The sequence below is a fragment of the Podarcis erhardii genome (genome assembly GCF_964252035.2).
Source record: "Podarcis erhardii genome assembly, chromosome: 6".
Classification (NCBI taxonomy): Eukaryota; Metazoa; Chordata; class Lepidosauria; order Squamata; family Lacertidae; genus Podarcis; species Podarcis erhardii.
In genome coordinates, this window is record NC_138510.1 from 95,296,097 (window position 1) to 95,319,405 (window position 23,309).

The 23,309-nt window shown below is 43.7% G+C and overlaps 1 protein-coding gene across 13 annotated transcripts in view; it reads right to left on the reverse strand.

Moving 5' to 3' along the window:
* The window catches only part of RASAL2 (RAS protein activator like 2), a 222,855-nt gene that overhangs the window by 23,971 nt on the left and 175,575 nt on the right, over positions 1 to 23,309 (reverse strand). For all 13 annotated transcript variants that reach the window (XR_014157320.1, XM_081865092.1, XM_081865098.1 and 10 more), the window contains 4 exons: positions 13,323 to 13,476; positions 8,255 to 8,353; positions 6,719 to 7,270; positions 4,136 to 4,280 (listed from right to left, as the gene is read on the reverse strand). Coding sequence is in view for 12 of the 13 variants with exons in the window: in XM_081865092.1 (XP_081721218.1) it covers positions 4,136 to 4,280; positions 6,719 to 7,270; positions 8,255 to 8,353; positions 13,323 to 13,476 (950 nt within the window). In the remaining variant the exon portion in view is untranslated. The remainder of the gene's footprint in view (positions 1 to 4,135; positions 4,281 to 6,718; positions 7,271 to 8,254; positions 8,354 to 13,322; positions 13,477 to 23,309) is intronic.

A 23,309-nucleotide genomic window follows, 5' to 3' on the forward strand; every position in this document is an offset into this window, starting at 1 on the left:
AGATCCAATGGGACTTGTGGCAGCACAGGTCTCTCTGCTCTGTCAGTAAGTGGTAGTACAAAAATCTTCTGGGAGTCCCAAAAACATAAGCAAGTTTCTGGACCTCACTGTTGCACAGAAAATAGGAGTAAGTCTTGCAGTTTCTACTGAACAGAAGGGCATACATGGAGATTTTGGTAACAAGAAAATGGCTTTTTCTCTCCTTACAGGTTATCTCAACTGCCTTTAATCACACGCTGATTCTCTATTTTATTTAAAATCCAAGGCTACTGCGAACTGAAAATTACATATTCTGCAGAACACACAAATTACGGTTTGAGCGAAGTAACCATTTGAATATTTAATCTGAAGGATGTATATTTCAGATTTTTAGTGAATTCTAAATTCTTTGCTTTGAGAGTTCAAAAGAAAAGGGAGGCTACTGCTACATCAGACACATCTGAGCCCCAGGAAGTAATCCCTAATTCCTTAAAAGTAAAGGGGACCCCTGACCGTTAAGTCCAGTCGCAGACGACTCTGGGGTTGCGGCACTCATCTCGCTTTACTGGCCAAGGGAGCTGGCGTTTGTCTGCACTTTGACGTGCTTTTGAACTGCTAGGTTGGCAGGAGCAGGGACCAAGCAATGGGAGCTCACTCCATCACGGGGATTCGAACCACCGACCTTCTGATCGGCAAGCTCTAGGCTCTGTGGTTTAGACCACAGCACCACCTGCATCCCTAATTCCTTACTGGACCCCTTTTATTTTGACCATTCCCAGCTTTCTATCTGGACCCAGTCTCATCTCTGTAAACTGAACCCACCCATTACATTATTTTAGAGAGGCTAAGACTTCTTCAAGGTGGTTTTTCTGAGAGGTGAAAGCAGCATTGGAAACCAGACACATTGCAGCAGCTACTGAAAAACACCCCCCATGGGCCCAATGTTGTTTTCATCTGCAATTCTCTACACAGGTATCTTTGAACTGGGTAAAAACAACAACCCTGAACTATTTTTTGAAACACAAGCAAGCACATTTCGAGCAGCCAAGAGAAATGAACGTTTACATGCTCAACAGAGCACATTGCCACCAGCAGCTGAAATTGGGTAACTAAAAAAACAGGGGGACATTCTGAGAGCATGAAATAGAGCAATTGGGAGCATTGCTGGAATAACTTCTAGCAGAAAGATCCAGTTAACGTTCAAAAGAAGCATTTGAGGAAAACATAGGTGATTCAACACAGCAGATAATAAACTATGGTATAGGAGAAATGGAAAAAAGACACATGGCACAATAGGTTTCCCCCCCTCTCCCCAAGCCTCAATATGATGCAGTACTTATTCAATTTGTTAACAGGCTGACATGCCCCGTATGTGAGGTCTCCGCTTGGAAGTGCCATTTGGAAAGCTTCAGGGTAGTGGGTATGTTTGTATCCCATAGCATCCATGGAATGCGCATTTTGGGATTAAATAGAGAATGTTATAGTCAGGTGTTTTGTGAGGGTACTGGGATACTTTGTCAGGTGTTTTGTGAGAGATGTTGGAGATGAGACAAGGAAACAAGCCTGTTTGCAGAGGAAGAGGAAAATGGGGAACGTGGCCTGGGAAGCGCCTGACAGTGGCAAGATTTAACACCAGTCAATTCTCTGAAGCAAGGGTGCCAACTTTAATAAAATATTGGGGGGGGGCAGGTAGGCCCCACCCCACATAATTGATCACAGGATGTGGCACACAAACACCATTTGAATGGCAATGTCTATCAACTTTGTTGGGCCTGGCCCTCTCAAATATTTTATTGGGGGGCAAAGGGACCTTGGCCCCTAAGAGTTGACTCCTAAGCTCTGAAGATTCAGCTCTACACCAGCCTGTGTTCTGTGTGTTTGGCCAATCTTGCCAATACATTTCTCTGTGACAATGAGGGATGTAAACTGTGTATGTGTGTGTTTATGGAGGAAACAAAATATTCTCAGGACTCGAGAGTCCGCATTAGATAAGCCTATCTTCCATAGAACGATTACTGTCAATCTGTTTCCAAGAGCTCCTTTCAGACTGGACTAACCTCAAGGAACCTGTCAGCCTGACTCAGGATATCATTGATACTATTATGCCACCAGCAATGTGACTTTAATACTTTGACTTTAATACCTCACTTTCTTTAATGGCCTTATAATAGGCTTGTTTAAAAAGGCCATGAATACAAACATGCTTTCCGCCCTGTGAAAATATAGTGAACCACATAACAGTTTATAGTGTAAAAACGCCTAAAACTAACATACAGCTATCCTATATATGTTTATTCAAAAATAACTCCCATCACATGCCAGTGGAAACAGGATGGAAGCCTTAAAGATTTATTTTCAATAGTCAAGATAAATTAGGTGCTCTTAAAACACACACTAATCAAATTGTTATTATACTGTGAGATCTAAGTGAAAATGACTCTAGAAAGAATTACAATGGAAGCAGTCTTGGCTTTTGGAAAAGAAAAGCTGCAGAACCCTAATTAGCATTTCTGATCGCTGATGTCTATGATTTAAAATCTTATCTCTCCCAGTGGTATCTTGAACCACATATTAAAAACTGCTAATTTTAAAATAACTTCATATAATTACTAGACATTAAAGACTTATAGCCAAAGGATGCAATCCAGAAGGAATCTATTTTACGCAATCTCCATTTGAATGAATGGGAGCTGGATGAGAGCACTATTTGCTCTTCCACAGTAGCCAATCACGCACTACCAAACTGTTGTGCAAATCCCATTTATTTCAGTGGGTTTGGTCAGGAGAGACTCCCATCAGATTGCGCCTCTAAAACCTGGATTGAAATGAATTACAGATTTTTAATTTGCTTGGAAATTCATTACTACCACAATGAGAAACGTACACAGTAAGTAAAGTTGGTAACTGGAAAATGAGGAAAAGACTTTAAAATGTGTACGTAGGAGAAAATTACTTGAAATTTTGTTAATGAATAGTTTTCTGTGCAGTTTCATCCTGGGGAACTTTACATACGTAGATGCCCAGTGTGGAACTGCGCAGGAATGAAGTATAATTGTCTGCCTAATTTCAGCAAATGTCCCATATGTCTGGATCCTTAAAAGTTTGATCTGGACCCAAGAGTTGTAATTCCCTCCTACCCCAAATTCACTCTGAAGAGTACGAAATATTCCCCAGGTCAGGCCTTCTGGATTGCTTCTAAGGTGTGGTTTTAACAACTTGGGAGTTATTTCACTGCGTGTCTTCCCACGCTGTTTTGGTAGTATCAGCTACCTCATGCCACATGGGTGGAGCTGTTGTCCTAGTTTTGTAAGAAGGCAACTGTGGGAAGGGAACCACACTGTGAGTGGGCTCCATTCACTAGAGGAGTCCGATGTTACTGAAACAGTACTGTGAGAACATTGGCACCCCCATGCCACTTAATCAACATCAGAAAGTTTCCTAATATAAGTACACCAAAGGAGATGATAACCAGATGCATGTATGCGCGCGCACACACAGTCAACACCGACAACCAAATTTGAATCAAATACAGTGGTACCTTTGGTTACGAACTTAATTTGTTCTGGAGGTCCGTTCTTAACCTGAAACCATTCTTAACCTGAGGTAAAGGTAAAGGGACCCCTGACCATTAGGTCCAGTCATGGCCGACTCTGGGGTTGCGGTGCTCATCTCGCTTTATTGGCCGAGGGAGCTGACGTACAGCTTCCGGGTCATGTGGCCAGCATGACTAAGCCGCTTCTGGCAAACCAGAGCAGCACACGGAAACATCGTTTACCTCCCTGCTGGAGCAGTACCTATTTATCTACTTGCACTTTGATGTGCTTTCAAACTGCTAGGTTGGCAGGAGCAGGGACTGAGCAATGGGAGCTCACCCTGTCGCGGGGATTCGAACCGCCGACCTTCTGATTGGCAAGTCCTAGGCTCTGTAGTTTAACCCACAACGCCACCCGCATCCCTGAGGTACCACTTTCGCTAATGGGGGATCCCACAGCTGCCACTGGCGATTTCTGTTCTCATCCTGGGGCAAAGTTCTTAACCCGAGGTACTACTTCCAGGTTAGTGGAGTCTGTAACCCGAAGTGTTTGTAACCTGAGGTGTTTGTAACCTGAGGTACCACTGTAGAAACATTTTAACCCACAGAATGTTTTTCCTTTACCGAGAGCATCTTGCAGATACTTCTGTCCCACTAGCTTGAGGTATTCTTCAATGGCTTTAGTGGCAAGTGTATTCTCCCTGAAGATCAACACATCATGCTCCCCACAACGATCAACCTCGGACATCACCAAGTCAGTCAAGAAATCCTGAAGGAGAAGCGGTTGGACAACAGAAAGGTGTTTTAACCTAAGGTAAAATGTGCAGCAGGGGTGGGTAGGATGGACTAGATAAGAAGGATAAGAGAATTGCTAAATTCAGTGGGGAAAGAAAAAGAAGTGGGGGCTGATTAGGCCAATAGGTTGGAGGTTCCCCAACACAGGTTCATAAAATGCCAGTGTGTTGAGCCTGCAAGCTTGTCAGAAACGTAAGTACCACTGAGGAATATGGAGGAGGAACAATTCCTCCCATCCTGTGCCTTCTGTAAACGGTTACCCAGGGCCACACTGGAAAATGGTTGCCAGGTTCAGATCTCAGAGAAAGGGCTGCAGCCAGGTGAAAAGCCAAGGCAATGGGTGAGAGAGTATTCCAAGGTTTCTAAAGCCTGAGCGACAAGGCCAGAGCACAACCCTGACATGTCACTTGCTGCTCCCCAAAGGCCAGAGGAATACTCAGATATTGTTTTATCAAGCTCTCTTCTCTCTCTCTTTACTTCTTTAAATGCATATCCTGCCTTTAATTCATCTTGGAATACAAGGCTTTGCATATGGAATACTCAGGCAGTCTCCCATCCAGGCCCTGGCCCGGTTCAAACGTCACAATAAACCAGAGTTAAACACCAGTTAGGAGACTGTGAGCGTGCAGCGTACAAAACTACTTGAAGGCTCCCAGTTGTTCCTTTCATTCCTCTCCTCCTCATGCCATGCCTGTCTGGCATGCTGTGATATGTGAACACAAGCACATGGTTTGCTGCTTCTATGCAAACAAACCACAAGCAGTATTATTTTCATTAAAATAACTTATCGACTGCCTTTCATTTCAAGAGGAAATGGTCAGTTTCTAGACAAACAAACCACAAGCCTGGGTTCAGACATCACAACAAGCGATACTCTGGCTTGTATCCTGGTAGTACAGTAGGAGGAGGATTAGGGGAGGAATAGAGCAAGAACTGTTCAGCAGTGTGCACCAGCAACAACTACAGGTTTTAGTTAAACCATAAAAAATATGGTTTAACGTGACATGCAAACCAGGCCATTAACTGGTCTCAGACCTGCTTAGCTTCAGCAAGGTTGCAACATCATGCATCTTCAAGACCATGTCCTGGGGAATGGGAATCATCATTGATTATGTTGTAAAAGTCTTGACTTTTCTGGGAGCTTAACATGCCAGTTATCTCAAAGAAAGCATTGATTAGCCTTCAGGATTAGATCTATACATCTCCCTGGGTCTGGGGAGACATATTTGCTTATAACATCTTGCCAGAGCCCAACAATAATGCAATGGAGGCCTCTTAAACATCCAGTAAAATCGAGTCACCTCTGACTTTGAGGGGATGCTGCAGTTTGGCCTAAGATTTAATGCAAAGCATATTTTCAATTGCTAAATGTATTCAAGGATGTCACTTTATACTAGGGAGCTTAATATAATTTTTGGTAACTTTAGTAATATGAACAAAAAATTACTTTGCTTTATCTAAGTTATTAACAATTATTGGTGCTCAGTGGAATGCAAAGAGAGGAAGAACACAGTCAACAATTAAATCATAAAATCCTCATATGTTCTTTCTCTTCTTAAACTTGAGTCTTTAAAATCTGAATTCTAATCATTCTGTAGTGTAACAATGTTAAGAAGGCAGAGCAACAATATGCTGATATACCCAGTGTACAGTTTGTACCAAAGAAATCTGAGGTCACTTTTCTTCATCACTTCGGGGGAATATTATGGAAGCAACGATAGCTATGAATCATGGTGGTTCAGCAAATAGTTCCTGTAACTCTCACACTAATTGGTCAGACGGAAGAAAAATGAGTTTGATTGATAGAATGCTCAAATAGTAAAGACTGGGTATACAGGAGGAATTCAATGCTTCACTATGTTCAGAGGTCCTTGCGCAAAGCTTTTATTGACAGGGTGCATTAGGTGACTCCTGCGCTATGTTTCTGGTGCCTGGTATGAAAAAGTATGTAATACAGCAACTTCACTGTAGTGCCTGAATGGGGCAGACCCACACATTTCACCTTAAGTCCCATGCAGGAAGGAGGGATATAAAGTGCAAAACACACATTTTTAATGTCAGTGTGTTTATTTTTAAAGCAGTAGATGTCTTTGTATATAGACCCTCTCTTCTTAAGATAATACATTTGCTGCACAATCCAATATGTGTCTAAAAGTCAGACTTCTTGAGCTCAATAGGCTTTATTCCCAGGAAAGTATGTATAGGGCAACAGCCTTAATTATTCTTTAAAACACTGACCACTGTCTTTGCGTTGTGCTCTGTTTCAAGATAACTATAGGTAGAGACAAATTTTGCTTTCAGGATCATAACAACAAAGAATCAGTTTAATTACTTGGAAGAACCCAATCTGCCACCATCTTTCAATAGCACTAAAAATGACCCAGGGGGGGCAAGAGCTTTGCATGTTCTTACCTTGGCTCTGCCAGTGCTCTGAAGAATGTGCACTAAAGCACAGGCCATCTCCTCTTTGTTCCGGACACTGATGACTGGCTCCAGAACAGAGCATAACATTGTGTAGTTGTTGGTCACAAACTCTGCAAACTCTTTGTACTGCTCCATGGGGAGGATGGTAATTGTCTGATAACGGCATTTTATCCGTATGGATGGACCTGTCTTCCCTTTATTGGGCGTGGGAGTGCTGATGGGATACCACTTCTCCACGAATTGCCGACCAGTCACAGCAGCTATGGGGATGTTGACCAGACCCACATAGTTGTTCTTGTCCTTCTTCTTTTTCTTTTCGACATCTTTATAGATGTGGATGGTGATGCTGTGGGCAGGTGGAAGGCCAGAGAACTCAAAGTGCTCTCCCCAGAAGATATTATCATTTTTCATTTTGCTGGTTGTGCGGGCAAATAAGATATCGTCCACGCACAACTCACAAAAGTACCTCTTCTTGGGGGCCAGATCTTTTGCCTCGATGATCCAAAGGCGGAGCACGTTTTCGGCTCGCCGGCAGTTGTCCTGGAGAGAAAAAGGCTTATTTAGTTTACCTGAGGCCAGCCTCATTGCAAGGGTCAAATACCCTAATGTGTGGATGACTTCTTGTTCTACGCTGCTCTTAACTTTTATTATCACTGGTAATAAAGGAGAGAAACAGTTCTCAAGTTTGCATAAAACACTAAAGACATATAAGATAAAACAATTAATCAACCATGCTCTGGGCTACAATGGCGATCAGCCAGCCGGCATGGCGAATGGTCCGGGTGTTTGTAGCCTTTATCACTCTAGGGAGGGTACAGTACTAAAAACACCTGCACAAAAAAATAGCCCTCCAGAAGAACCCGCTATGAATAATTTTATGGGAGAGGATGCTTTTTTTCTACAGTGTTCTGGACTCAAGCTGTTTGGGACTTAATAAAGCATAATTGGGAGCTTGAACTTATATCCAAGAGAAACTGGTAGCACTGCAGCTCAAAAAGAAATTTGACAGAAACAAATAAGGCCGTTTATCTCACAAGCCCTCGCTGGAAGCCAGATTTAAATGGATCTCTATAGTGGATAGTACCATTATTCATCTTGTAAAAGAGGGATTGGAAAGAAGGGCCAGCAATCTAGCAACCGATGACAGATTCTGTCAGTGGATACATTCTATTTTTAATGCAAACACCAAAATTCAAAATTCTTAGCCTCTGTCTGTTGGCCACTTTGCTAAAGAAAGAGCTCACAGGCACTTTTTCAATAAGACAAACCGTGACAAGTCTCCTGGAAAACAGAAGCATTAATGAGGGTGACAGAAGACCATGTGTATCTATTAGACCTTTGTGCAAAGTGGAATCGAGTATCATTTTGTGTTATTGAAGAGTTTTCCTCTGGGGCATTGATGGCATTGCTGCCATCAACTTAATTAAATGGGTGTGCTTGTTTGGGGAAGAATGGGAGAGATCTATCACTTGGCCCAGAAGTAAATTACCCCGGGTGCATTAAACCACTGGATTTCCCTTATACCTTGTTTGGTTGGATTGCCCTCCGCAGGTTTTCCATCCACTTGTCTCTTTCTCCCGCTGAGGAGCAGCTGAAACATTTACTGCCGCAGGAATAAGTGACCTAAAACATTAAAAAGAAAAAAATTAAAGCCAGCTAAACTCATAATTGCAACTTATGTAAAATAAGAAATGGCATGAAAATCTTGAATACCCTACAACAAACAATTCTAGAATACTTGCCAATACTAAATTAAGAAAGCAGAGGAAGTGTGCACATGTATAAACACGCATGTATGCACATACAGAAATGTACTCATTATTTAATTCGCCTTCACATATTAAGCTTTCAGGAAAAAATGGATTTGAAATGTAGGGGGATCAAAGGAGTGCATGGAGACCAGGAGGGAGCAGGGTTCACGGCTGAAATATGGTAAACTGGGTGCAGTCTCTCTCCCCCCCCCCAATTCACAAGGCAAGGTCCCTCTAAACGTCTCTCCAAAAGAGAAACAACTAGAAATATGACAAACAAACACAGAATGCTGATATTCCCAGGTTGCCAAGTTTTGCACTAGACATCTGATTGGATTATTAAATGACAAGGAAGCAACTAAATGACAGAAAATAAAGTTAAAATAGGGTTAAAACAACAGAAGGAAAACAACAGAAAAGAAAACAAACAAGTTGGAAAGGGAAACAGAAAAGCTCAGGGTTGGATTACCCGTTCTGCTCAAATATATTACACAAAACTGCAAGTTTGTTACTTGAGTACTGTTCCCGCCATGGTGTAGGTTCTTTTTTTTTTTTTTGTAATTTTAAGAATTTGTTTTTATGCATTGGGTGCTATTTTACTACATCAGCTGCCAATATCACTTTGTGTAAAAAGTTGCTAAATGAAATAAATAAAACAAAAAGTAAAAATGGCCAAATAATTATTTTGGACCATGACGGTTTCCTTATTGTGTAATAGGGGAGCAACTTTTATGATCCTAGTTGCTCTGAAATTAGTTTGAAGTACTGTACCATATTAAAGGAGGAAAGCAAAGTGCCCATGCTAACCGAACTGCTATACAAGTAGAGACATCTGCAGGACTGCTTGCTCTTTCTGCAAGAATTACTTCACTCAGCAGACAAACCCAGGTTTCTCATAGGTATTTACATTAAATCAAAGCCTGAAGCAAACTAAAACATGTTCCCCTCTAATGAGATACCAATGCAAAGTATGTTGTAATAATTCTTGAGAGTTTCCGCCAACAAAACAAAGTTGCCAGGACAACCAGAAAGAGAAGCAAGAACAGACCAACGTTTGTGCACAAGTTTTTACATTACATTATCTTAATTTATGTCTATGGGACTGCACATGCACACACTTGCACACAGAAGGCTAACAATATGCCAGTATATAATGTACTGAATCATTTTGCCTGACAAAAGATTATCATTATGTTCCAACGTTTGCACAGATTGTTAGCAGATGACGTTATGCCAGGTTAATACAGCACTTCTAAATCCATTCATTGCAACTCAGAGAAACACAACACTATGGACTTCTCAATAGCTTATGGGTGCTTGAAATAATGCTGTCTCTTTAAAGGTAACATACATTATGTGCTGGAAAAGTAAGAGACAGTAATTTACAGAATTACTGAATCACAAAAGGATCAAGCAGGAACGAGGGTGCGGGGGGAAAGCCAAATTCCCTAGCTTTTCGATGCTAGAGAGGCTCACCTACCAGATTTTTCATAGTCCTCCTTCCAGCGTTATCAATTTTTACCTTTACTGCCTTTTAAGATTATCATTCTAAGGCAGTCTTGCTGCAGGAACTTTCTCCCTAAGTAGCTAGACTGGTGACTGGGAGCGGCCGCTGAGACCATATAACACCGGTCTTGAAAGACCTACACTGTCTCCCAGTACGTTTCTGAGCACAATTCAAAGTGTTGGCGCTGACCTTTAAAGCCCTAAACGGCCTCGGTCCAGCATACCTGAAGGAGCGTCTCCACCCCCATCGTTCTGCCCAGACACTGAGGTCCAGCGCTGAGGGCCTTGTGGCAGTTCCCTCGCCAGGAGAAGCCAAGTTACAAGGAACCAGGCAGAGGGCCTTCTCGGTAGTGGCACCCACCCTGTAGAACGCCCTCCCACCAGATGTCAAAGAGAAAAATAACTTTTTAGAAGACATCTGATGGCAGCCCTGTTTAGGGAAGCTTTTAATGTTTAATAGGTTATTATATTTTAGTGTTTTGTTGGAAGCCGCCCTGAGTGGCTGGGGAAACCCAGCCAGATGAGCGGGGTATAAATAATAAATTATTATTATTATTATTCCTATGTGAGACATGGACTTTTTGTGGGAGTTGCACAATGGTGGAATGGACTATGGAGACTGGCCGGCTGCTGCTTTAGGAACACTTTGGAAGCTAAATACGTTCCTCCAAGTTGTCCCCCCGCAATCAAGTCAATTTGTATTAGTTCAGACTGCTGCTGTTTTAGTTATATATTCTGATTAACTGGTTTTTACAAATTTCCACCAAATCTTTGGTTTATGTGATTTGTAAGTATGCAGGTGCTGTTTGGATCTGAAAGGTATGGCATAGGTATGGCATGTCTCTCAGTCTAACTTACCTCAAGGGGTTGTTGTGAGGCTAGAATGGGAAGCGGGGAACAACCTTGTAACACCCCCCTGATCTCCTTGGAGGGCAGGTGGGATAGAAATGTCATCAATGTAATATTATAAACATATATTATCAAATAGATGAAATGTGCCTGCAGAAGACATCCGTGCAGTTACCAAAATATTCAGATTTGAGTAGGCAAATTGTAACAATTGATGGAGAAGGACGCAGGTGGCGCTGTGTGTAAAACCTCAGTGCCTAGGACTTGCCGATCGTATGGTCGGCGGTTCGAATCCCCGCGGCGGGGTGAGCTCCCGTCTTTCGGTCCCAGCTCCTGCCCACCTAGCAGTTCGAAAGCACCCCTAAGTGCAAGTAGATAAATAGGTACCAGTGCAGCGGGAAGGTAAACGGCATTTCCGTGCGCTGCGCTGGTGCTGGCTCGCCAGAGCAGCTTCGTCACGCTGGCCACGTGACCCGGAAGTGTCTCCAGACAGCGCTGGCCCCCGGCCTCTTAAGTGAGATGGGCGCACAACCCTAGAGTTGGACACGACTGGCCCGTACGGGCAGGGGTACCTTTACCTTTACCTTTACCTAACAATTGATGGAGTATAAATTGGGCGGAAATTGGAATATAAATAGGGTTGCCATCTTTTGGAAATGACCTTCCCGGACAGACCTACCCTTGAGGTGGAAGCCAAACGGAAGTTTTTTCTCCTGTTGTTGCCCCACTCCTTTCCAGCGCCTGGGATCGGGCCCAGACAGGGAGGCTCGTTGATCTGTGCCTCTCCAGTCCTGCCTGGGCCTTCCCATCCATCGCAGCTTAAGCAGCTGTTGGGGGGCCGCCGCTGCTGCTGGGGAAGGCTCAGACAGGGCGGAGAGGTCATGGAGCCACCGGCGCAGCTGCTGCCGCCCCCCGCATCCCCTCCGACGCGGCTTGAGTAGCCATATGGCTGGATTTTCCCAGATGTTCCACTGATTTCCACCCGGACACTGGTTCTGACAGCTGGATCCCAGCAAAGTCTGGGAAATTCTGGTCATATGGCAGGCATAGGCAAAATCGGCCCTCCAGATGTTTTGGGACGACAACTCCCATCATCCCTAGTTAACAGGACCAGTGGTCAGGGATGATGGGAGTTGTCGTCCCAAAACATCTGGAGGGCTGAGTTTGCCTATGCCTGACATATGGCAACCCTAAATAGAAAACTACGCCAGTTCAAAATATCTCACTACAGGACAAAGGCCGAATCATTGCAAATTTGGTCCTGGGCTTCTGTGCTGCCTGTCAGAAGCTGTCTCTTCACCCTCCTTCCCTTCTTCCAAACTAAGTACTGGTGGAAAAGGTGGAGTTGTGCCAGGGGCCGCGTCTCTCCTCCCTTCTTTTTAGTTTCTAGAGTGTATCTGGGATGTTGCTGTTGCAACCTTCTGGGTGCCAGAAAGAGAAGGGGAGAAAGTGACACACGGGAGGGGGTGGAGAAGGAAGGAAGTGGCACTACCGGAACTGCCCTGTCTCTAAGTAAGTTTGAGTTAAGAAAAGGGGGACAGTGGCTAGCCAAGGCTGCTTGTTATCAGCTGCTCTGATCTACTGCGCCACACATACTGTACATGCCTCCCATTTCTCAGGACACTCACTAGGAAATATTGCAAAAAGCAAGTGGAAAGCAGGACTACCCCAAGCACAATTTGCCCCTTACTAATCATGGGACGCAGGTGGCGCTGTGGGTTAAACCACAGAGCCTAGGACTTGCCGATCAGAAGGTCGGAGGTTCGAATCCCCGTGACGGGGAGAGCTCCCGTTGCTCGGTCCCTGCTTCTGCCAACCTAGCAGTTCGAAAGCACATCAAAGTGCAAGTAGATTAATAGTTACCGCTCCGGTGGGAAGGTAAACGGCGTTTCCGTGCGCTGCTCTGGTTCTCCAGAAGCAGCTTAGTCATGCTGGCCACATGACCCGGAAGCTGTACGCCGGCTCCCTCGGCCAATAAAGCGAGATGAGCGCTGCAACCCCAGAGTCGGTCATGACTGGACCTAATGGTCAGGGGTCCCTTTACCTTTAACCATGACCCATACAGTCAAAACATGCAAAATAGTTCCTGATCTGGAACGATATTCAGTCCTCGCAGGTGAAAAGACTGCTCAACTGTGGGGCAATGCTACATATGTCAGCTCAAAATGGCCCAGGAAGTGGTAACACCTTTTTAAGTTCCCACTCTTACACAGCCCAGCAACTGAAAGTATTTCTTTCTGTTGAAGGATTGAAGGCAGTAGCTCCAAGAACTTGAGAGTCATCTGATGATCAGATAGTCCACGCCTTTCCCACGGTAAATCCCAAGCAGACACCAATTTCCTCATCCAATTATGAAATTACAAGGAGTGAGATAAGCAACCAAACCAAGTCCGTTAAGCAATCAATTCTTCCTTCCCCCTTTCTTACTCTTAGTCCCCCCCCCCCGAAACAAAGGAATACATTTGCTTTTTTCTTTTCTTTTTTACCTCAAAGCAGAAGTCGTGTCCCAGTATACTGCTATGAAGTGGCTTGACGAAGCCTCTCTCTTCTGCCCCAAGATCTAATGTCTCCACAGCACTGCCTGGACTCAGCAAAGATTCATGAGAACGAGACTCTTTCAGCTTTGGTAAACCACGAGACCTGTGCAAAGACCAAAAGGGGGTGGAAATAAGACACCACACAAAAAAAGAAGGCGGTTCATAAAACAAAGTTTTCTTTAAAGCGGCTTTTAAGGTGCCTCACTCCAATTGTTGGTTTCAGAAATAAGATACCCCTGACAAATGCCAGACAAGATTTGGCAGATCTAGAAACTCAGAAATATTTGGCCTGTTGGCAAAATAAAACTAGACAACTAAACACAACCATAACATGTACACACCCCACTTTCTCCAGCTACTGGCTAAGTACTCGGGACCTACAAGTGGATTTATAATGCTAACAAAAATAAATAATATATACTAGCATCTCAAACAAACATTGCTTATTTTTACAGGACCCAGAGAATTCTGCTAGTAACAATGCTGTTGATATGATTCAGCATATCTCCCTGGGAACTGCATATATTTCAGCTATAATGTGAAAATGATACATCTTTAAACTGCCCCCAATTCATTTATACATCCTATAAAGCAGGGATGGCCAACTCCCAAGAGATCTACTCACAGAGTTAAAAACTAGCTGTGATCTACCCCCTTTTGGGGGGTTCAGGTCAAAGTTGTTGAGCTTATTTTAGGAAGGAGGAAATTTTTGGCTGAGCTTTTTTTAGGGGAGCCAGTGATCTACCAGTGATCTACCACAGACATCCAGTGATCTACTGGTAGATCATGATCTACCTGTTGGACGTGCCTGCTATAAAGGAACGAAAAACGCTGCTTTGGGACCCCCCCCCCCGCTAAGAGTGCAGGGCAATAACGCCCTGTCCCCCCTCATCCTTTCTTGGGGTTGCACACCAGCCTGGTAGAAAGGAGTGAATGTTCATGACTGGCTCAACATGACTTAGCAAAACAGCAGACATTTGAACCTAGAGCTCTCTGGCCCAAGTCCAATACTATTGCCTTAACTACACCATCATTCTGGCTCCTCCCTTTCCAAGGGCAAATTTAACACATTTTGTTTCCATCTTGGCTGTGAGTCCGGCAAGAGCTGCTCCCTAGCTGAAGGCCTTTTCCTTTTTTAAAAAATAATAATAATATTTATTAAAATTTTAAAAGTTACAAAAATAAAAAAATAAAAACACCATATTAAACAAAAACAAAACAACACATCACAATAAGAAAAACAAAACAAAAACACAGCTAATCTTCCCATAACTTATCTTTCATTTGCTTGTTTCCTTGACCTCCTCACACCTCCCTTTTTTGTATTCTAGTTCGGTTAACTATTTCAGCAAATCCTTTCCATCTTTTCCAATTTTTGTTCTGTAATTTATCTTAATATAATGTAACTTTGCTTTCCCTCCTTTCACCAATTAACAGTCTATTTTTTCCTAAACCCTTATAACATTTCTGCTAAAACCACATAACTTCATTCCAACATCCTTCTAACATTCATTAATTTTACAATGTTTCTGTAGATAGTCATTAAATTTCTTCCAATCTTCCTCCACCAACTCTTCTCCCTGGTCTCGGATTCTGCCAGTCATTTCCACCAATGAAGGCCTTTTCCACCTAGGCTGGGAGGGCGGGGCCCTGACTGACTCCAGCTACAAAAACTGAGGCTGTTGGGGATGGGGTGTTGTTGTTGTTTTTCCGGGGGGGGGGGTGGGTTGTTGCTGTTATTGTTTTGTATCTTTATTTTAGATTTTATTGTGTTTTATGTGGAAACTGTTCAGTTAATTTGTGGATTATTTAATGTTTTATTTATTTGTTTATAACTACATTTGTTATAGTGTTATTATGTATTTTTTCATGTTGTAAGCAGCCTTGATCATGGCTTGAACCGTGGAAAGGCAGCATAGAAATAAAATTACGCACATATGTTTTCCTTAACTACAAAATTGTTAAACTACTGAAATATATAACCAACGTCAAATCTAAAACCTTTTCATGACCAGAGAAAACAGGGCCTCAACCTATTGGGTTATGTCTCTTTCAGTTAAAAAGCAATAGCAAGTTCCTTTGGACTGAGAGCAGAAGCCAGCCTTAAGAGGTTTTCTGCAATTGCTTCTGATGGGCTGGCAGCTTTGTAGTTTGTGACAGGCTCCTGGATCTCGTGTCTCTTTTAGACTAACTTCCTTCATCCGGGTAAGCAATCCAGATTTTCACTACCACCCACTCTTGTCTGTTCCTTGGTTATCATCACCATAGTTTATATATATGTATATCAGCAGGGAGTGCCTGGCACTGCCTAGTAATTTTTAGAAACAAAAAATATTGTGATTTTTAACTGGATAGTGTAATTTGTGATTTTGGAACTGTCACACCAAAAATCGGACGAAGTCAAGCCAAAGGAACGCTTTGGTCCACCAACTCGATTCAAAATGGTGCACAGCATCCAAAATGGTGATGAAGTCTACACCCTCCACAAACATACCTTGGGAGTCCTCGTGCCAAGTTTGGCAATGATATCCCAAGAGGCAGACAAACGTATGCAAAAAAACAACAACAATAAAAACACAGGTGATTCAGTTCACCATATTGAATCAAAATGGTGCCTGGAATCCCAAAAATTGTTGAAGATTGCTGCCCTCGTCTCAGAAACCCTCATTCCTAGTTTGGTGACGGTATCTCAAGAGGGGTCTGAATTTAAAGAGAACCAACCAACAAACCATTTCCCAAAATATGTAAGGTATGTGTATGTATTCAAATACAGTGGTACCTCAGGTTACAGACGCTTCAAGTTACAGACTACACTAACCCAAAAATAGTACAGTGGTACCTCGCAAGACGAATGCCTCGTAAGACGAAAAACTCGCAAAACGAAAGAGTTTTTCGTTTTTTGAGTTGCTTCGCAAGATGGATTTCCCTATGGGCTTGCTTTGCAAGATGAAAACGTCTTGCAATTGTCTTGCAAGTTTGTTTCCTTTTTCTTAAAACCATGCATTCACTTCGCGGAGCAACTCATAGCACGCGGTGTGGTAGCCTTTTTTGAGGTTTTTGAAGACTTTGGTGATTTTTGAAGCTTTTCCAAAGTCCGTGCTTCGCAAGACGAAAAAATCGCAAGACGAAAAAACTCGCAGAACGAATTAATTTCGTCTTGCGAGGCACCACTGTACCTTGGGTTAAGAACTTTGCTTCAGGATGAGAACAGAAATTGCGTGGTGGCGGCGGGAGGCCCCATTAGCTAAAGTGGTATTTCAGGTTAAGAACGGACCTCCAGAACGAATTAAGTTCTTAACCCGCGATACCACTGTACAACAGAACACATTGATAAGTAATAAAACCAATGCACAGTAAAATGCATGACAATCAGAACAAGAAACACTCTAAAACAAACTAAAAACAACCAGTAACCTTTACTCACCTATGCATGCGTCCCATTTCCAAACCCAGGTGTTCACAAATGACAGAAAGAACATATATGTAAAGCTGGGTGGATCTCAACCTAAGTAGTGTCCTGCAGGACTCTTTCCTAATCCCTACTACATCTGATGTAAGATATAGTCCCACTGATCTGAGCAGCAAACACCTTAATTATATAGAAGCTTACTATTTCTCATTGTTAACATCTCTCTCTGGCCAATACTTTGCTTGGCTCCCCCCCCCCCCGCATTTGGTATTAGTCATGGTTAAGTGTTAAAGCAGCATTGATGTTAATTATGGTTCAAGCTGAGGGTTTCCTCCTAACCAGGTTTAACTCAGTCAGCCATGAAGCCAACTAGGTGATCTTGGGGCAACTTTCTCTCACTCAGCCTCAGGGACGGCTTTACCATTGGGCATAGTAGCGAGGCGAGCCAGGGCCCCAAGGAGTGGAGGGCGCCAGGTGGAGAGTCTGGGGAGGGGAGAGTGGGCAGGTAAGTGAGGCGGAGCTGGGACTTGGTGCCTGCTGGCTCTGCGACACACCACCTCCTCGGCCGCGTGGCGTGTGCTTGCATCCCAAGCTCTGCGCATAATAAACATGATTCTACCACCACTCCCCCATCCACCCTACCTCGAAAGATCCCTGCGCTCGAGGCTACATGCTGCAACTGCTGCCTCCAGTGCCCCTCCCTCCTTCCCCTGATTCTCCACTGCCTTGCACGGAGCCTGCCTCCTCCTGGTGCCCCCACCACCCCTGCACTCCTTCACACGAACCGCGTTTCCTTCCCCTGCCCGATCCCCTCCCAGTCACGCTCTCTCCTCCCCCCTTCCTCTCCAAGCAAGGACGGCGGGACTGCGCTGAGTGAGCGCACTTCTCTGCTGCGGCGACGCAGACGGCCCAGCTCGCTTTGCCTGTCCCTGCCTGGACGAGACCCCCGCCTGCCTCCCATGCCGTCGCCATTGCGCCCGGCTGCCCAGCCCCACACCACAGTGGCGTAGCGTGGGTTGTCAGCACCCGGGGCAAGGCAAGTAATTTGCGCCCCCTAACCCGTGGATTTGCGCCCCCTAACCCTAACCCCCAGATGTTGCGCCCGGTGCAGCCAGCCCCCCCGCACCCCCCACGCTACGCCACTGCCACACCATGATCCCGCTGTTGGAGGCCCCCCCCCGGGAAATGGGGGAAATGGGGGGGGGGACTTTGCACCAGATATGCTTAAGACGGCCCTGCTCAGCCTAAAGGGATGATGCAAGGTTTAGCATTTGGGCAGAGGGAAAGAGGTAATGTACATGACCCTGAACTCCTAGGGGAAATGGTGGGGTACAACTGTAGTAAATAAAGAGAAATAGTGCTAGCAGTGGGAATCTGCCGTCCAGGAAAGGGGAAGGGCAGCCAAGGAGGAATCCTGCAGCTCTCTCTTCATTGTGAAGCCAAAGTTGACATGTTCACAGGCCCTGCGTAAAACATTTCTCTCTCTCTCTCTCTCTCTCTCTCTCTCTCTCTCTCACACACACACACACACACACACACACACAAACCACACACCCCTGCATAAAATGAAAAGCATGAAAATCTTCATTCGGACTTGATGAGTATCATAAACATTAACTATTAGAAAATAACATAAATTTGGTGCATATGGAAAAATGTATTTAATCTAATAACAGCTAAAAACAGACAATATACACCTACCTATTTCAGAAGCAAAACCAAATATCAACAATATGAACTAGTTATGACTCAGTAAGTGTAACAGAACCTAAAAAGTGTTTCAACCTTGGTCTTCCTCAATGTTCTCTGTACTATGTACATAAAACTTTTCAGCATCAAAGCAATTTTTATATGTACAAATCAAAAAGCAACACTATCGACTGGGGTTTACATTTATCTAGCCTTTGAGTGTCATACATGAACGTAAGAAGGCATTGTTCAGCTAAAGTGGGCTCTCAAAGCCCTTTCAAATGGAGCAAGTATTGCCAATTAGTTCAGCTAATGTGCCATCAAACATTATGGTACATCCTTGGTCTCTTCTGTCTGGCTTGATAAGTATTATTACTAATCCTAATTGGTGGTATTATTTTGGATTTGTATACTGTATAGCAAATTTGTTTTATTGTTTCTAAAGTCACATTTGCTTTGATGCCAAACAGGTTTTATTATAGGGACGTTGTGGATATTTTGTCAGTACAAACTCTTTCTATTTCAGTTCTTTTGTAGGTCTGTTTTCAATTGTCATTAGATTTTATATAAAATTGGTTTGTAGACCAAATTTATTCATATTAGCTTGTAATAGCTAATTTTTTTTTTAAGATCCCAATCAACTTTCAAGGCAACTTTTAGTTTGTTGGGATGCAGTTTCTTTCTTGTACAACAGGCCTCATCTTATGCAAAGACTATTCTGCATCCCAGCTCTGTGCATTAACCCCGACTCCATCATTTTGCTTCCCATCCCATGTAAAATGAAGCAAGCCAAGATACAAAAAGCTTTGCTCAAACCAGTGGATTCCATTATGAATGAGGAATCCTAGCTGGCTGGCTTGGCAGAGCACATAATCTGCATGCAGAAGGACTCAGGGGTCAACTGCAGGACCTTCTTTTCAAAAGGATTAGGCAGTAGGTGAAGGGGAGGACCCCAGGACCCTGGGGAGCTGCTGTCTGTCAGGGTAAGACAAAGAGTTGTACAAATAGGGCTAGATGGCCATAAAGTCCCATTTGATAGAAGACCGCTTCCTAGAAAGAAAGAAATCTTATCAGAGATGGCACTTTGCAAATATTCAGAAGCCTATGCAAATGTCCTAGGAGCCCAACTGGTTCTGTTGCTTTATCCTCTGTATGCGCTTGGAAAACAGAAGTAAAGGCAGCCTGCCCTGTGGTGACTTGACAAGGATGCTGAAGAGCATCCCCAGTGAAGCTGAGATGTGCCTAATTTGGGAGGGGAGGGCATGCACAGAAAATAAAATGCACGCTATTCTGGTGTCATTTAAGGGAAGGATTTTGACATTTCCCGCAGAATTTCAATGCTTTCCTTCTCTATAATAAAAATAAGAATATCCTTTGGAGGATTTGTAGTACTGCACCCCAATCCTGGATTTGCATTAGGCCAAGGTGTGTGTGTGGGGGCGGGGGGAGCTAAAGAGGAGGCAGGTTGCACAGCAGCAGTGGCCGCGGCATGGGAGCGAGACGACAGGGACACGGAGAGGCAGAAAGTGGTGGTTTAAAACATCGGCAGATGCAGAGGGGCACACAAAAGGAGGGGAAGGAGGTATAGGCATGGGGTAAAGATGGAAACGGGGGCCACGTGGGGATGCAGAATAGAAAAAAGAAGTGGCTTCAGAAAGGTGAAAGGGGAGTTTAGTACAGTGGTACCTCGGGTTACAGACGCTTCAGGTTACAGACTCCGCTAACCCAGAAATAGTACCTCTGGTTAAGAACTTTGCTTCAGGATGAGAACAGAAATCATGCAGCGGCAGCAGGAGGCCCCATTAGCTAAAGTGGTGCTTCAGGTTAAGAACAGTTTCAGGTTAAGAACGGACCTCCGGAACAAATTAAGTACTTAACCCGAGGTACTACTGTAGTTCTTTGTTGGGGAGGGGAAGGTCTAGGTGGTTAATTTGGGGAAATGGCAAGAGGGTTGGTGTGCAGAGAGAGAGCTAGGGCAGAGCCCCCATTGAAAAAATATTTTTCATTTCTGGTAAACTGCCCATAGCAAGAGAAGGGCATGGTATTAGTTATCTTTAAGAAAACAACAAATAGAATGGAGAGTGCCATTTCACACCTTGGGTAGTATACTCTGTTTCTGACTGCTCCCTTACATAAAAATTCCAAAGTTTTTAGGGTGCCACAAGCCTCCTTGTTCCGGATAGTTATCACTCCAGCAAACCTAAAGCCCCCGCTTACAAATAAATCACATTTCAACTGTCCTCATGCTCTCATCTGACATTTAAACAGAAGCAGAATAGTTTCTTGATGATTTCCCCTTTACTCTGAGATTAAAAATTATTCTCTGGGATTAATTCTCTGCATTTGAGATTTGTTGCGTAACAGCTGTAGTTTTTAACTTCCATTGTCTCTTACTTAAACAATGTCCTTTTGTAGGGATCCTATAAATTATATCAGTCAATTTTAAATTCTTAAACACATATTTAGTTTTTATTGGAGGAAAAATACAAACCTTGCAGGTTTGGCAATTCTTACTGGCACTGTTCCTATGACTTTGAACAGCAATTCCTATTATTATTATTATTATTATTATTATTATTATTATTATTCCTTCCAGGTAAAATTACTTGCTTAATTTCCAAGTGTCAAGCACTCAGAAGGCACAGGAGCAAGATCAGTTAAGAAAAAGCAGGGGGGGGGGATGAGAGCAGCATTTCTCTCTCCCCCCCCCCAAGGCTTGAATGTTACACGGTTGCTGCCCAAGTCCTGTTTAAGAAAAAGCCCACAAGCAGCTGGGATAATTTGCTTTGCTTCATTCCTGCCTGGGATAGAGAACTCTGATTTAGAAATCCTTAAAAAAGAAAAAATGCTGAGTTTCAAGTTACACAAAATATAGTAACGATAAATGCTGGGGTGCAGGGCAACGGGGGGGGGGGGAGGAATTCAGCCTGAGGTGTCTTTGCAAGGAAATAACAAAAGGTTTTTAGATGCAAGATGACAACTTGCTTCATTCTCGTAGCCACAGGTACCAATGAAACCTAAAACATCAACCATGTAGATTTCATCACCAGCTGCAAACAGGCAAAGTGCATCAAAAATATTAAATTTAAAAATCAAATATAACAAAATCCTCTCATTTGACCATCTCCAGCCTGCCAATGCAGCCCTTTTCTGCCCAAATGCCAGACTCCCTGCTCTGCCCCCCACAAAGGATAGCAAATAGTTGAGACGGAAGGCCAAGGATCACATCTATTCCAAACTCAGGTTTACACCAGAGGGATATACTGGGGAATAGCCAAAGCAATAAGCAATAGAGAACATATTTCTATAACCGTTAGCTGTATTGCTAAATTCCCACATACAAATAACTCACTAATTCTGACAAATCCAGCACACCTACATGAAGCAATTGTATAGCCATCTGACGGTGCAGCCCCAAATCATAGCGGTGCCATGTGCCTTGGTACCCCCACACCTCCTCCTCTTTGACTACACCGCAGAAGAGGAATTCCTCCTTGCAAAGGCAGCAATGGCTCAATCCAGAAGCGGGCAAGCTGCCGATGGCTCTGTCCTAAAGTTTCACAGGTGCGCCTCTGAGAAGAGCCAGGAGGAAAACCAGTCTGCCCACGCAGGCTAAGGCATCCCTCGTCTTCTCTTCATCTTTCGCACTCCACATCCTGTCCCTCAGGTGACACAAACAAGGTTCCTGGTATGTGCCCAGCTCACTCAGCCCTGGGCCTGTTGCCATGGTGCTGCATCTATAAGGAGATTAGAGGTGGAAGACAGCAGGGAGAAGCAGCAGTCAGCAGAGCTCAGGGAGCACTCTCCGCAAACACAGCAAAGGTGACCTTTCAGGGGAGAGGAGGAGTCCCTGCCCTCCCTTTCGGCAAGTTAACCAGACACCGACATCCAGGGAGGAATCATCACGTCAGCATTTGAGTGGCAGAAAAACGGCACATCAGAAAAGCCCTATCCATCTTGCCTCACATATGATTCCTTCTCCCATGGTGGGGGGGGGGGCAATTTATCATATCCCCCCATGCAGGCTGAATCCTCCACTAAAATCTGCTCAGCTTCCTAGGCAAACACCACTATTTCTGAATATTGTTTTCTAAGGTTTCAGACCCACTACGATGTGAACAGGTTCATCTGGTCAAGACGGAAGCGGAGCCTTGCATGACATGATAAATGCTTTAAATCTAAACCACAAATATTTTAAATGGATGCTTTCTACACCCATAAGCTACACACTCATATGACAATTGACACTAAGAGCTGTCTCACAATTAATGGCTTCCTTTACAAATCAGCCACCACTGCAAAGGATTGTCTCCACATCATCACAAACACATTCCAATGACAGTTTGACATGGAGCAGAGAATGCCACAAGGCGGTGGCCAGCCTATTTGTTTCAGTCCACCACGTGAACCAGCAGCTCCCATGTGATGGATCTCATGGGTGAAACGGACCCAAGTTAACATAAAATAAAAACTTTGTATTGAACGACATTTTCCCATATGACTAATTTTAAGTAGGAGCACATAAAGGCTAAGTGTAGCCTAGTTCTCCCTACTTCATTGATTGTAGGTGGGTCTTACAGGACTGAATACTTCTCTATACATAAACATTTCCTGCATAGTAAAGAAGCTAGGTGTTATGGTAAGTTTCCAGCCTATGCTTTCTGCTTGACATGCTAGTTTTCTTATTGCAGGAAATGTGTGCACATGGAGAAGGATTCAGTTACGTGAACCTCAACCTGCAGTCTGAAGTGGGAAAAGCCTGACTGAAGCTTATGTTTGCTATAATAAATATTTTAAATTACTTTAGATTTATGGCTGTCTATCAGATGCTTGAGGAA